Source organism: Crotalus tigris, unplaced genomic scaffold (genome assembly GCF_016545835.1).
Source record: "Crotalus tigris isolate CLP2741 ecotype Arizona unplaced genomic scaffold, ASM1654583v1 scf7180000024313.351630, whole genome shotgun sequence".
NCBI classification, from domain to species: Eukaryota; Metazoa; Chordata; class Lepidosauria; order Squamata; family Viperidae; genus Crotalus; species Crotalus tigris.
In genome coordinates, this window is record NW_024100485.1 from 43,304 (window position 1) to 57,649 (window position 14,346).

The following is a 14,346-nucleotide window of genomic DNA, read 5'->3' on the forward strand; positions in this document are numbered from 1 at the left end:
CTCAGAGTTATTTCCTTACCAGATTCCTCAATGTCTTTAACAATGACAGAGCTTCTAACATGCTGCCTTCAGTGGAAAAACTGGGACACATTCAAAGATATATCTGCCTTGAAAATAGCCCGTGTTGGACTGTACTGTATAGCACAAATATCAGCACAGGACACAGGACATTTTTTATTATGTCATAAACCAGTGGTGGTGGAGCCCTCTCTGTGGGCACATGTGCTGTCACCTCAGCCCCACCTCCCCCCATGGCTCCCTCCTTACCAGCAGCACTCCTGGAGGAGAGTCGCCCCCACGTGCAGCCAAGGATGTGGCAGCCAGGCAGTGGGGACAAGACTCTGCCTTCGTGCCCCATCACCTGCAGTTGATGCTGTGGGGCACAGGTGGACAGTGTGGCCACCATGGTGCTGCTGGGCTGTGTGGGCAATCTGTGGCGGGCCATGGAGGCGGTGAGTGGCCCTGCGGGTGGGTACGGCGGGGGTGACAGGACGGGCGGTGGGCCCGGGTTTTGGGCACTCAGTCTCTAAAAGGTTCGCCATCACTGTCATAAACTGTTTATGATAATTGCTGTGTTAAACCGTTTTATAAAATTTGCCAGATTTCAGTTCCACAGGAGTTATGGGCCCAAGATTTTGGACCTAATAGGATTAACCCACCACCATCAGAATATCAGAAAGGCACACTGAACCTCAGGTCAAAATTCATGCCACAGAAACAGGAAACAACCTCAAAAGCCCAAGAAAGCATAAAAATCCACCACTCCCAGCAACATGTAGTCAGCTTTATCAGAGCCATCTTTCTGTCTGGCTCTGCTCTTCAATAAACTACAACCTTCTTTTTAAAGCAGTCTCCATTTTGTTTACTCCTGGCTTGGACTGGACCCTGATAATTTATTTATTTTTTAACAAACCAAAGGTGCTTTAGTATAACTTGCTTAGCTAAAAATGTGCATTTACTACCATTGGAAATATAACATGTTAAACTGAAAGAAAACAAAAAGCAACAAATTCTTGGAAAACTAAATGTTTAATTGATTTCTCTCGAAGGAATATGACATATTAATGCAAACTTATTGTTCAGAAACCTGAAAACTAATCATTTAATAAGAGTTTTTCTTGTAGAACATTTCCCAAAGTGATGCTAATATTAACACAAAATCAGTAGGTGATACCTTTCGTATATGTCTATGTTTTTTGACCGAAGTTCCTTTTTGGGTATTTTGAAGAATTTTTAAAAATATAGAGAGATAATAAGGAAATAAAATCTTGTTTCTGTAAAAAAAAAAAAAAAAAAAAAGGACATTGCTTCCTAATGAAAACAGCAGTTGGCTGTAGCATCAGTTGGAATACATGGATCCCTTATGAAGCAAATGTGATGGTCTTCATTAGAGACCTAGCAGATATTCCTGCCAGGGATACTTATGTTCTAATTTGTGCTAGTCAAATGTAACATTCCAAAGAGACCTGCTCTTGGACAGTTAAAGGGATCTTAGCAATGCATTGCTCTGGGTTCCCCTCCCATTAAAATACTGGAAGTAGCATTAGCAAAACGAAGCAATGAGCAGAAAGCAATATTGTTTGCATCATCTATAAACTTCGAGGAATAAGACGAGGAGACTGCATAGTAAAAGCCAAGTCTGCAAGTACTTCTGTGACCTTGAGTGCATTTGCTTTGATCTTATAAGTAAAGGCATTGGGCTTATTCTATAGGAAGGAAACTGGCCTCCATTTTCACAAAATAATTTCTCTTTCATTGTGCCGGGGATCAAGGATGCAATATTAAGAAGTTTAGAAATGAAATTAAAAGCCAGCATGATGCATCTCAACTAACTATTGTACCAATAAGATGCACTGTGCAAAAAAAAAAAAACAAACAAGAAATGCTATTAAATGAGTTCCTATAAACTGTACATTGCAGGTTCTGTATTCTGATCCCATAGTATTTTGCAGAAAATAATCCAACAAAAAGGACGGTTTCACTCGATACCCTATCAGAAGAGATGCTCTAACCGTGCTTGGCTTTCAGCTGGCTTAAGAAAGCACAACTAAGGGTCCGTAACAGCTATTATGGACACTTCTTAAACATGCGGGTGGAACCTGCAGTTGCCTCTTTGCCTGGCCTTTCAGCGCACAGAAGCTGGATGTGTTGATGTGCATTCAGAAAAGGTTTGTCTCTCTGAAGAAAGCCCAGCTTCTGCATTGCTTCATCCCGTGTAGATCTTTGAGCATTGGACCAAAGTCTCACAGCGTCCTTTGCTGGTTTTTTGGCAGGAGCAGAGTTGTCGAGGTGGTGCAGGAAATGCAAACGGAGTTCCTGAACGTTGACTCCTGACTTCAGTATGGTGTCAAACTTCTTTAAGTGGGTGGGGTGAGAGTTGGCTGATCTAGGAGGAAGTTTAGCTCGAGGACAATGAAGATCAGACCTTCTCCGAGTGATTTCATCAGACTCCTCTGAATGGGACTTGATCATTTTACTTTTAGAAACTGCTGGGCAGGGACCAGGTTTCAGCGGGGTGTCCTCCTCAAATTTACTTTGTTGCTGCATGCTACAGATGACATTATGCTGGCATTGGTCCCGAGAACCTGTACATACAATTGACATGAGGTCAGGTTATTAGAAGTACAAAAAAAAAAGGAGGCTATAGGAAACAGACAGAGGGATGTTTTTAAATTATTCTATCTAGTCATGGAAGATCACTCATATGTTATAGGGCAACTGGGGTGGCTGCCATGTAGCTCTTCTGACATGACGTTCGTCAGTAAACATATGCAGCACTGGGGCAAAAAGCAGGTGATGCTGATTGGAAATATGTAGCTACTGATTTTGTTTATATGTACATAGAGAGGACTACAAATAGCCCTTGACTTACAACACAATTGAGTCTGCTGTTTTGGTCGTAAGTTGTGAACAAGACCATATGACCATGCCTGATTTTGCAACCTTTTTTTTTTTTTTGCAGCAGCAGTTGTTAAATGAACATCAGTCGTTAAGCCAAGCCATTCTTAGCTATGGAGCATTTTTCCCATAAACTGAAAAACATCAGATTCTGCGTAAAAAAAAGTCATAAATCACAGTCACTTGGTTTTAGGATGCTCTAAATGGCTATAAATGTGTGCCAATGGCCAACTGTCCAAAATGTGGTTGTGTGACCATGGTGGAAGGCCTGGATGTTAGAACTTTGAATCCAGATCGCAAGTGGCTTTTTTCAAGATCTGTCATAATGTTGAATGATCACTAAGTGACTACTCGTAAGTCAAGGAATACTTATACACGTGCACACAACCTGCAAGAATGAATGAATGAATGAAAAGTGACAACTACAATCTAAATGCTGGGAAAATCTGCCACAGAATGACAAGAATAACACTGGCATGGAAAGGCAGTATGCTATCTCTTTGCTTTTATTGGATAAAAGTTAGAAAAGCAGGAGTGTAGTTATGTTGATTGAAACAAAGTTGGCCAAATCATATTTGGGGAAAGATCAAGTTTGACATTCAAAGGCCTACTCCATCAGCCAATTGGTTAAATGATAGTGCCCAGGGATCCATGTAAACAAACTACTACATAATTTTACCTAGAGATCCTTCCATTTTCTCATGACTCCACTCATCGTCTTCTAAGATTTCCTTATCCAAGTTGTTGATTGTCTGAATCAAGAATTCCAAACATTCTTTCTCCTCTGGATTCAGTCCATCCTCTTTTGAAAACTCTTCAGGATTAAGTCCCGGGATCAACTAATGACAGAATTAGAAGATTTAATATAATAAGCCTTCTCAAAGGTCACCTCACTTTCCTGGCTGGTTGCAAGATGATGTATTTAAGGAAATATAGTTGTTGGGGAGTACTAATATTGGAACAGAATTTAAGCATTAGGACAACTATTCCCATCATAGTGCACCTTAGTAATATTTGTTGGACTAAATATCTCATTGATGCATAGCACAAAATGATGCAAGCCACAGACCCATACTTCTGAAGAGCACAGGTTGAAACAGACTAAGGAAAAAGTTGGAAAGTGTTGGCTGGATGATGATTGATGATATAGCATTACCTATAAGATACTTCACCCCTAATAACAAGCCCAGGTCTGCTCCATGTTCCCACTGTTGAAACTCTTTTGAAAAAGTTTTGAAAGTGATCTGCAATTCTTCTCAACACAGTTAATCTTGAGATGTTGAGATCCCTTGTGAGGCTATTAGTTTTATCTCTATGTCAGAAGTCAAAATCCTATATTTTCTTACTTTAAAAACTTCCCTTTTTTCTATTTCTTACTTTTATCTTTTCAGTTTTTCACACACACAAACATACAAACATACACACTTGCCCAATGGAAAAACATTTTGCTTCCATGTTGTATCACCTGTACAATTCTGATCTTCTAGATCAGGGCTTTTCAACCTTTTCACCCATTGTACCACTTTTAAGATATGGCAATATCCGAGTACCACTAGTCGCCTAGCAAGGTGTCAAAAACTTGATGATCCAAAAAAAAGAAAAGAAAAAAAGTGATAAAATACAGGTAGTCCTCGACTTACAACAGTTCGCTTAGTAACTGTTCGAAGTTACAATGGCACTGAAAAAATTGCCCCCCAGCCACAGTGGAGCAAGACACCTGCCTGCCCGCCTGGCAGCGCTCTTCCTCCTGTCTGAGGTTTTCATTGTTATGAGCATTTCTGTTGAAAATTGGCAGTGGGGGTGGGGTGGGGGATGTTTGGTTTTTATTCCCTCTGCATGCTGGGTGGTTGCAGCAGGTTTTGGTCACTTCACATGACCCTGGGACATTGTGACCATCATAAATATGAATCAGTTGCCAAGTATCTGAATGTAAATCACAAGACCCTGGAGATGCTGCAACATTCCAGATGATCAGTGCTTCTGGGCTCAGCAGAAGTGCCAGGATCAGCACCGAGCTCCAGCTGGAGCCTGGTTCTGGCACTTCCGCTGAGCCCTGACAACCCTGCAGGGCTTGACACCAGCCATCTCTCGCTCAGGCTTGTGCGGTGCTGCCACCGGTTCAGCTCATTCCCCTCCCCCACTACCACTTTTCTAGGATGGTCGCGTACCACCTGCCAGGGCCAATGTACCACAGGTGGTACCCGTACCACTGGTTGAAAAGCCCTGTTCTAGATATAGCTATTGTTGCGTCCTTGGCGGGAAAACAGACACGAGAAGCAGCTGGAGTTCTCAGGTTCTTTTATTCAGCGTTCAGCTTACAGGAAGATGGCTTCAGCTCAGCCCAAACGCCTCACAGCCTCTTATATAGGCAACTCCCGGGTAAATGGGTTACTTTTCCCGCGCCAGCACCCGCGCATGCGCACGGCGCTGGCGACAGCCTGTCTGGTCCCGGGCAGCTTTGCACCTGCCCGGGACTGCCTGCAAACGCCCGAGCCGTTTGCAAGGCTCGGGACATAACACCCCTTTCCCCCGGGCTAAAACTACTATCAACATACAACATTTATTTTACACGACAATTTGCTCCCCAGTGTTCCCACTGTTTACTGGCTTTTGTCTTGCCAACAATGTTATGTAATCTTCTAGGTACTTAGGAGATTTCTTTGCTCTCTGTGACCTTCTTAGCTCTGGGTTACTGGCATAAGTCCCCTGACTGGAGGGAGGCGTGAGCCTGTTCTCTCTACTGTGCCCTGGTGTCTTCCAAGGACTGTGCCCCGATGCCTGGCCTGCTTGCTTGCCCACCGGGCTCGTCAGGCCAGGGCTTCTGTTGCTTTGTGACCTGGTTGTCCTACCTAGCTGTAGACCCTCAGGCCCCTTGAAGTGATAGCCACTGCTGGGCGTCTCTGTAGAACCCCCTAGGTCAGTCCAAGACCTGTCAGGAGGCTGTCTATTCCCTGAACCCCATTCTGTGTTTGGGCTCGTGTGGGTTTCTGTACTCTCCCAAAACTCAGGTGTCCCCTGATTTGTGCTAGGGGTGTTGTAGTCGGGACTTGGTTCCTCGACTAGCTCTGTGTATGTTTGACCCCCTGTAGGATTTGGGGTAAGGTCAGGCCAACCTTGGGCATTGTGTGCCAGCTCTCTTGCGGGGAATGATTTGTTGGGATGCCCCCGGGTATCCTCCGTTGCTGGAGTGCTGTGTGCTGTGTGTGGAAAGTGAGTATGCCCCCGGGGTAACTCCCTGGCTGGAGTAGGCGTGAGTGCCTGTTGTGTGGGTAAGCTCCAAGACTTCCTTTTCGGAGCAATTGCAGAACCTTGGGACGAGCCGTTTGTGGCTCCCTCAGTGGCGATGGGCAGTAGCTCTTGCCCTTCCCTTTGCTCCAAAGGGTCCCCCTCCCCCCCTGGAAAAGACCCAGGAGTTTCAGCAGAAAAGTCCCGCCTAGAGCGGAGTTGGTCGATGTGCCGACGCAGGACACGACCGTTGTCCAGGGCAACCTCGTAGGAGAGAGGACCTGTGATCCTGGACACAGAAGCGGGGACCCATGTATGACCAGGCCCGTAATTGCGAGCCCAAACCGGGGCACCCACAAGTAGTTGTCTAGGTGCCCTAGGATGTGAGGTAGATGAAGGCAGTCTGTCCGGATGCAACCGGTCAAGTCTCGTAGTAAGTTGGCGCCCCCAACGAAGTTCAGCTGGACTTCTCCCTGTAGAAGTGGACGGTGTGGTGCGATAAGAAAGGAGAAAGTCAGCCAACCTGTGATGCCAGTCCCCGTAGGTGAGTCTCTTCAAGGCGTCCTTTGCGATGCGCACCATGCGTTCAGCCATACCGTTGGTGGATGGGTGAAAAGGCGCAGATGTGGCATGACGAATCAGGTTTGCCTGTAAGAAAGCTTGGAATTCGGAGGAGGTGAATTGAGGGCCGTTGTCAGACACAATGACATCTGGCAGCCCGTGTGCAGCAAAAATCCCCCTCAGTACCTGAATAGTCTTTGCAGTGGTGGTGGACGAGACAGGCACAACCTCAAGCCATTTTGAATGGCTGTCAACAAGGACCAAGAAGAACTGGCCCTGAAAGGGCCCAGCGTAGTCAATGTGCACCCTAGACCATGGGGACTGTGTTTCCTCCCATTTATGCACAGGAGCTTGGGGCATCTCTGGGCGAGATCGTTGGCACATGTGGCATGCGTGTACCTTAGCCTCAATATCTTTATCTAAAGCAGGCCACCACAAGTGGCTGCGTGCAAGAGCCTTCATACGAACAATGCCAGGATGACCCTCGTGGAGGGATTCTAAGACCCTAGTCCTCATTGAGGTGGGAATGACAACTCTGTTTCCCCAAAGCAAACAACCCTGAGAAAGGGACAATTCGTTCCTTTTGGACCAGAAACTCTGAAACTCAGGACTAGGGCAGTGCTCAGGCCACCCGGACAGGACCCAGGAGCGGACACGTGAAAGTGTGTGATCTGTACCTGTTTCAGCGGTAACATCCCTGGCACTAAGAGGAAGCTCGGGCAAGGCTTGGATTGATAGAATGTTGACAGCTGGCGCGGGGTCAGCTTCTACTACTGGCAGAGGCAACCTACTGAGGCCATCAGCATGGCCCATTTCTTTCCCAGGCTTGTGGAGTAATGAAAAATCATATGCAGACAAAAAAAATAGACCACCTAAGCATTCTAGGGGAAATGATGTGGGGAGTCTGCTTACGTGTGGTAAACAGTCCCAGCAGAGGCTTATGGTCAGTGAAGACCGTGAAATGCCTGCCATATAGAAAATCGTGGAATTTTTTAATTCCAGCAACAACAGCCAGAGCCTCCCTGTCTATCTGAGCGTAGTTGCGCTCGGCAGAAGACAGTGTTCTGGAGTAGTATGCAATAGGAACCTGAGTTCCATCAGACCTGAGGTGACTCAGGACAGCTCCAACCCCGTAGGGGGATGCATCACAAGCGATGCACACAGGAAGAGACTCGTTGAAATGTGCAAGAACACTGTTAGAAGTGAGCAAGGCCTTGACTTCTTTAAAGCAAGCCTCATGTGCTTGTGACCACAGCCACACAGCTTGTTTGTCTAGTAGCCTGTGAAGAGGCTCAGCTACACTAGCTTTATGTGGAAGAAAAGAATTGTAGAAATTCAGGAGGCCTAAGAAGGCCTGAAGTTCGGCCTTAGACTTTGGCCTGGGTGCTTCTAAAATAGCAGTTAGTTTGGATTCAGCAGGATGAATCCCAGCAGCATCAATTTTGAATCCCAGAAATTCAGTAGAAGGCACCCCAATCTTGCATTTGTCTTTTCTGAGCTTAAGGCCTGATTTCCTGAATCTTGACAGGACAGCCCTAAGCCTTTCAGCTAGAATGTGTGTGGAGTCTCCTGCAATCAAGACATCGTCAAAGTAGGGGCAGACCCCTGGTATACCTCGTAGTGTGTTTTCCATTACGCTTTGGAAAATCCCAGGAGCGACATTCACTCCAAACTGCAGCCTTTTTACCTTAAAGGCTCCCCTGTGGGTCACAATAGTCTGAGCTATGGCAGCATCATCATCAACAGGCAGCTGTTGATATGCTTGAGCTAGGTCAAGCTTTGCAAAAACACGCCCCCCCTTGAGAGAGGCCAGGATGTGACTGACCACAGGAACAGGATAGGCATGTTGCTGCAATGCCTTATTGAGTGTGCATTTGTAATCAGCACAAATGCGAATGTCCCCATTTGCCTTTAGAGGCGTGACAATGGGGGTCTCCCATGGGCTGGAATCAACAGGTTCTAGGATTCCTTGTTGGATTAGTTTGTCTAATTCAGTGTCAATCTTACTTTTTAAAGCAAAAGGGACCCTTCTTGCTTTAATCCTAATGGGAGTGACAGTGGGGTCTAGCTTTAAGGACACAGGTGGTCCTTTGAATGTGCCCAGCTGGGGGCTGAAAACATCTGCAAATTCCTTGCAGACTTCCTGTAGGTCGAGTGTTTGTAAGCTGTTGAGTCCTGTGACGTGTATCCCCAGGGCCTCAAACCAATCGAGTCCTATGAGACTCGTTCTTTCACCCCCTACTACTAACAAGTCTAGTGGACCTTCAAAACTCTTGTATTGCACGTTAAGGGTGGCCTCCCCCTTAACACACACTCTTGAGTTCTGAAAATCAGTTAATACAATATCAGAAGGCCTTAACTTGGCCTTAGTCCCACTACTGGAACAAATCTTCCTAAATGTATGCAATGAAATGATGGAAAGGGCAGACCCTGTGTCTAGTTCCATAGATAATGGAACCCCTTGTAGCTTCACGTTGAGTGACAGCTTTTTCTTCATGGGCTTGTGTGTGCCTGTCCTACAAATGTTTCTACGCGAAGCGCAAAAACCTACCCTATTCTGGCTGGGGACTCTGGTACCCTTCAGGCGTTCTTCTTGAGGTTGTGCCTTTCGTCGGCCCAGACACACAGCTGCAATGTGCCCTTGTTTGCCGCATGCCCGGCAGGTAGCGGAGCGGAACTTGCAGTCGGTTCTCCTGTGGCGACCTCCACAGCCGATGCACTTGAGCGGAGCTGAAGAGCTTTCCTTCTGATTTTCTCCCTTCGCGGGGTGTAGACGGTCGACTTCTTCGTCCGGATCCTCCTCGGAGTTTCGTCGGACGTCTTCTTGGTGCACGGACGCACCCTCTGCACTGCTTCTGATCGGCCGCATGTTCTTGACGGCGCCGCCTGCTGCTTCTTCCGCGGTGGCTTCCCTTAAAGCGTCTTGGAAGGATAATTCTTCCTTAGCGAAAAGTCTCTGTTGTAGCTCTCGATGCCTCAACCCGCACACGAATCGGTCCCTCAGTCGTTCCTCGAGGTCCTTGAACTCGCAGGGCTTGGCGGCCTTCCGTAACGCGGCGATGTACTCCTTGGCTGACTCCCCGGACCGTTGATCCCTCTGCTCGAAGGTGTGGCGCCATGAGATAACGGACACCTTGGGGTGGAAGTGGTCCTTCAGCAGCTTCTTCAGGTCTGCGTAGCTTACAGACTCTACTGGAACAGGTGCTGCAAGGTTTTCTGCGATTTCGAAGGCGTCTTGGCCGCAAGCGCAAAGCAGGGTGGCAGCCTTCAAGCTATCTTCCCTCACTTGGTTTGCCTTGAAGTAGTTCTCCATTCTGGATACGTAGGACTCCCACCGCTCTGGATGTGAGACGTCGAATTCCGCAAGCCTTCCGATTTTCGCCATCTTCGGATCTTCAGGAGACGGGTCTATCAGCCAGCCTACCCCCGAATGCGCACTGGATTGGCGGGCAGCTGCTGAGTCAACACCGTTCCTCTTCCGCCGCTCAGGACTCCTTGGGTAAGCTTACACTTTTTCCTTTCCAGGTAGTGCAAGGCATCCCACCTTCGTCGCCAGTGTTGCGTCCTTGGCGGGAAAACAGACACGAGAAGCAGCTGGAGTTCTCAGGTTCTTTTATTCAGCGTTCAGCTTACAGGAAGATGGCTTCAGCTCAGCCCAAACGCCTCACAGCCTCTTATATAGGCAACTCCCGGGTTAATGGGTTACTTTTCCCGCGCCAGCACCCGCGCATGCGCACGGCGCTGGCGACAGCCTGTCTGGTCCCGGGCAGCTTTGCACCTGCCCGGGACTGCCTGCAAACGCCCGAGCCGTTTGCAAGGCTCGGGACATAACAGCTATAGTCCAGCATCTGAGTGTTTTTCCCAAGGGCTTCATGGCTATTCTACCAAACACTGGTCTACCAAGCATATGTCTTGACTTGATGTAATGGGAAGAAGGAATAACCTTGAGGAACAAGAGGAAGAGCTGCTACAAAGATAGAAGTCAGATAAAAGAAATTTGAGTCCAGAACAGGACTGTAATTTGAGAAAGCTTCTCAGATAAGACCATTCTAATTCTCATGAAGATAAAGGAAGGAGATGCATTCAGACTTGCAAGATTCTGTTATTACAGTCATAAAAAAATAGTCTGCATGACATGGGCTGAGAATTACTGGTTAATTCCTTGCTTAATAGTTGATCCTAAATGGCAGAAGCTATTCGCCACTTGAATGTCTTCATTGTCAATTCAAAGACTGGTTGATATACCTGTTGTCATTTGTCTGGTCTTCTTTCAGACTTTATGCCCTATCTGTGTGGGCTTGGACATGTACAACATAAATACTGTGGACTAGCAAACACAACTTCCAATTCATTGTGCAAGGGTAGGACAGTGAACTGTGTCAGGAATGTACATGACAAATTACCCGGCTATTAGACTGCACAACAGAGAATATGAAATAGGATCCCAGAAAACACTCCCTACTTCAAGCAGTGCTGTAATAATTATAATTAAAATAATTATATCCTAATAATTATAATAATGGAGAGTTGGCTTTTATATAACTAGACACCAATATGACTACTTAGTGATTTCTTCCCTCATAGGAGAACTCTGGCAAACCTCTTTTGTGTCAACATAGCATTCCCCAATGGATTGATTAACTGCTTTTTAAAAAAATAAAGAGCCATCACTTTGCTGCATTCTGCATCTACAGATAGACTATGAAAAAGATTAGATACCTGCACTTATTTATAAAAATAACAAAAATCAGGATGTAAATTAAATAAAATATATATGGCAGCTTTCTGTCTGCTTCCTTCTAAATACTTAAGTATTGCAGTTCCTAGAATTCTTCACCTGGCAGCCTCAATGCATTTGGAAGTTGCCAATTTGGTGTAGTGGTGAAGGCACCAGGCTAGAAACCAGGAGACCATAAGTTCTAGTTCTACTTTATGCAAAAACCAGTTGGGTGGCTTGGGGCTAATTCTCTCTCATCCTTCGGAAAAAAGCTAAAGGCAAGCCACTTCTTAAAATCTTGGTACATAAACTGCAGGGACTTGTCCAAGCAGTTACCAGGAATTAATGCTGACTCAAAAGGCACAGATAGACACACACACACAAAAGGTGACCATTTAGTTAGCTAAGCACAACTATCCCATGGAACTGCTTGTTTGATTACAGATAATCACATCCGTAATGATTGACCAACGACTTTGCAGCATCCTCAGTCTTCATCTGATATGATTAAAGGCCTCACAAGTCTGTTTTATTCCTCGTTAGACTATTAAGCTAGATGTGATTGGATCTCCAATTGGCAAGGATCTTTCCAGAAGTATCCAGACAATTCTTTTAGCAGACGATGCTAGGAAATAAAGGTGAGGCTTTTTGCATACAGAGGCAGAGGCTCTGTATGCAAAAAGTCCTCTTGTCCTCTTGTCCTAAAATCTGTTGTAGTTACGAAATTATAGGCAGCCCTCAACTTACAGCCATTTGTTTAGCGACCGATTGAAGTTACAATGGCAGTGTAAAAATACATCACAACCATTACAACATCCCCATGGATGTGTAATTAAAATTTGTGCGCATAGCAGCCGGCCTATTTTTACAATGGTTACAGGATCCTGGATTCATGTGATTCCCATTTGGAACCTTTCCAGCAGGGTTTCCCATGAGCAAAATTAATGAGGGATGTTGGATTTGCTTATTGACCATGCATTCACTAACTAAACCAGGGGTAGGCAACCTTGGCTCTTTTATGACTCGTGGACTTCAACTCCCAGAATTCCTGGCTTAGGAATTCTGGGAGTTGAAGTCCACGAGTCATAAAAGAGCCAAGGTTGCCTACCCCTGAACTAAAGAATGGCAATGATTCACTTAATAACCATGGCAAAAAAGGTAATAAAACTGGGCATGATTCACTTATCAACAGTCTTGCATAGCAACAAAATTATGCCCCTCCCCATTGTGGCTGTAAGTCGAGGATTACCAGTAACACATTTCTAGGCTAAGTTTCAGGACAAAAACTCAGCAAAGGCTGCTTAAGTTTCGCAAGGTCGGAGTGACTTAGATAACAGGCTTGTGATAGTAGGGTGTTGAGATATGTACCATCTAAGGCTTCTGTAATGGCAGGTGATTATAAAAATCAAGATGGTAGCTGCAACCATGTCATCAAGGCCCTGTCACTGTTTTTTTTTACATGGACTCCCTCCCATGGATACCCACAGATTGTCCCTTCCCCCCTGTGGGAAGAATCCAGAGAAAGAAATATTTTGGGAAACATTAAAAAGGCAGAATATATTTATCCAAAGGAATAATGGAGAAGATCTTAAAGGCAGAAAAGCAAGCCCAGTTTTCTTAATAACCCCAAGCAGAAACTACCAGGGGTAGGCAACCTTGGCTCTATGACTCATGGACTTCAACTCCCAGAATTCCTGAGCCAGCCATACTGAGGGGAAAGGCAGAGGCTTCCAAGCTGAGCCATGCTGGCTCAGGAATTCTGGGAGTTGAAGTCCACGAGTCATAAAAGAGCCAAGGTTGCCTACCCCTGGACTAGGCAGAGGCCAGCTTTTAGAAATGCAAATTCAATAATCCATTCAAGAAGGTTGAGGCCAGGAAGCTAGAAGCTATGAGATTAGGAAGACAAAGATCTCTAAAATCTGCATGCAAACTCTAAAAGACATGACCTTTGGGTCATAATAAGATTAACCCATCAATACCAAAAGGGCACACTCAGACTCAGGTCAAAGTGCATGACACAGGAAATACAAAGCCTCAAACAGGAACAGGAAACAATCTCAAGAGCCCCAGAAGGTATAAAAACCCATCATTCCCAATAACATGTGGTCGGCTTTCCCAGAGCCATGCTTCTGTCTGGCTTTGCTCTTCAATAAACTCCAACCTTCTTTCTAAAGCAGTCTCCATCAACACCCCCAGAAATATCCAATAATATTGGATATTATTACTATCCAAACAATAGTGATTAGTCCTCATGAAACAGTATTTTGCAAAGGAGAAGGGAAGTTGCCTGTACCTGCGATGTTTCTTCATTTGGCGTTTGCTCCATTCTATAGTGGTTATTTCTTGCTTTCTCAGCAGACTCCATTTCCAATCCTTACAAAAACAGCTTCATTAAATCTATAGGTTACAGGATAAAAGCTGAAAAGTTGAATTGTACAAAAGCAGGACTCTGTGTGAATAAAAGTCCAGCAACCCTCTTCCATATTCTTGACAGCAAAACCAGATGCACTGGAACTCTCCAAGAGTCACCAGTTGCCTCAAGAAAGAATTTGCCTTGATGGGGGGGAGGGGAGGGGGGGAGGGAAGAATGAGAGGGAGGAGGGGGTAAAGGAGAGGAAAAAGGGAAGAAAGGGAAAGAAAAGGAGAAGAAAAAAAGGAAGGGAAAGGGAGGAAAGGGAAAGGGGGATAAAAGAAGGGAAAGGAAAAGAAGGAAAGAGGAAAAGGAGGACAAAAGGAAAAGAGTGGAAATGAAAAGAAAAAGGGAAGAAAGGGAAAGGAAAGTAAAAGAAAAAGAGGAAATGAAAGGAAAAAGGGAGGAAAGGGAAGGGAAAGGAAAGGGAGAAGAAAGGAGGAAAGGAAAGGAAAAAGGAAGACCAGGCAAGGCACTGGCCCCCTTGAGGACTGAGAACAAGCAAGCATCTGCCCTCAGTGATTCAACAGTTTGA

The 14,346-nt window shown here is 45.5% G+C and overlaps 1 protein-coding gene across 9 annotated transcripts in view; it reads right to left on the reverse strand.

Moving 5' to 3' along the window:
• The window catches only part of CCDC71 (coiled-coil domain containing 71), a 58,981-nt gene that overhangs the window by 37,004 nt on the left and 7,631 nt on the right, over positions 1-14,346 (reverse strand). For 3 of the 9 annotated variants that reach the window (XM_039324982.1, XM_039324977.1, XM_039324976.1), the window contains 3 exons: positions 13,695-13,798; positions 3,578-3,737; positions 1,283-2,585 (listed from right to left, as the gene is read on the reverse strand). The exons of 1 other annotated variant lie outside the window; for it this stretch is intronic. In XM_039324982.1, the coding sequence (XP_039180916.1) occupies positions 2,068-2,585; positions 3,578-3,737; positions 13,695-13,766 (750 nt within the window). In that variant the 5' untranslated portion in view covers positions 13,767-13,798 and the 3' untranslated portion in view covers positions 1,283-2,067. Of the gene's footprint in view, positions 1-1,282; positions 2,586-3,577; positions 3,738-13,694; positions 13,820-14,346 lie in introns of those variants that run through there. 5 more of the 9 variants (XM_039324983.1, XM_039324979.1, XM_039324980.1 and 2 more) reach the window with 3 other exon arrangements.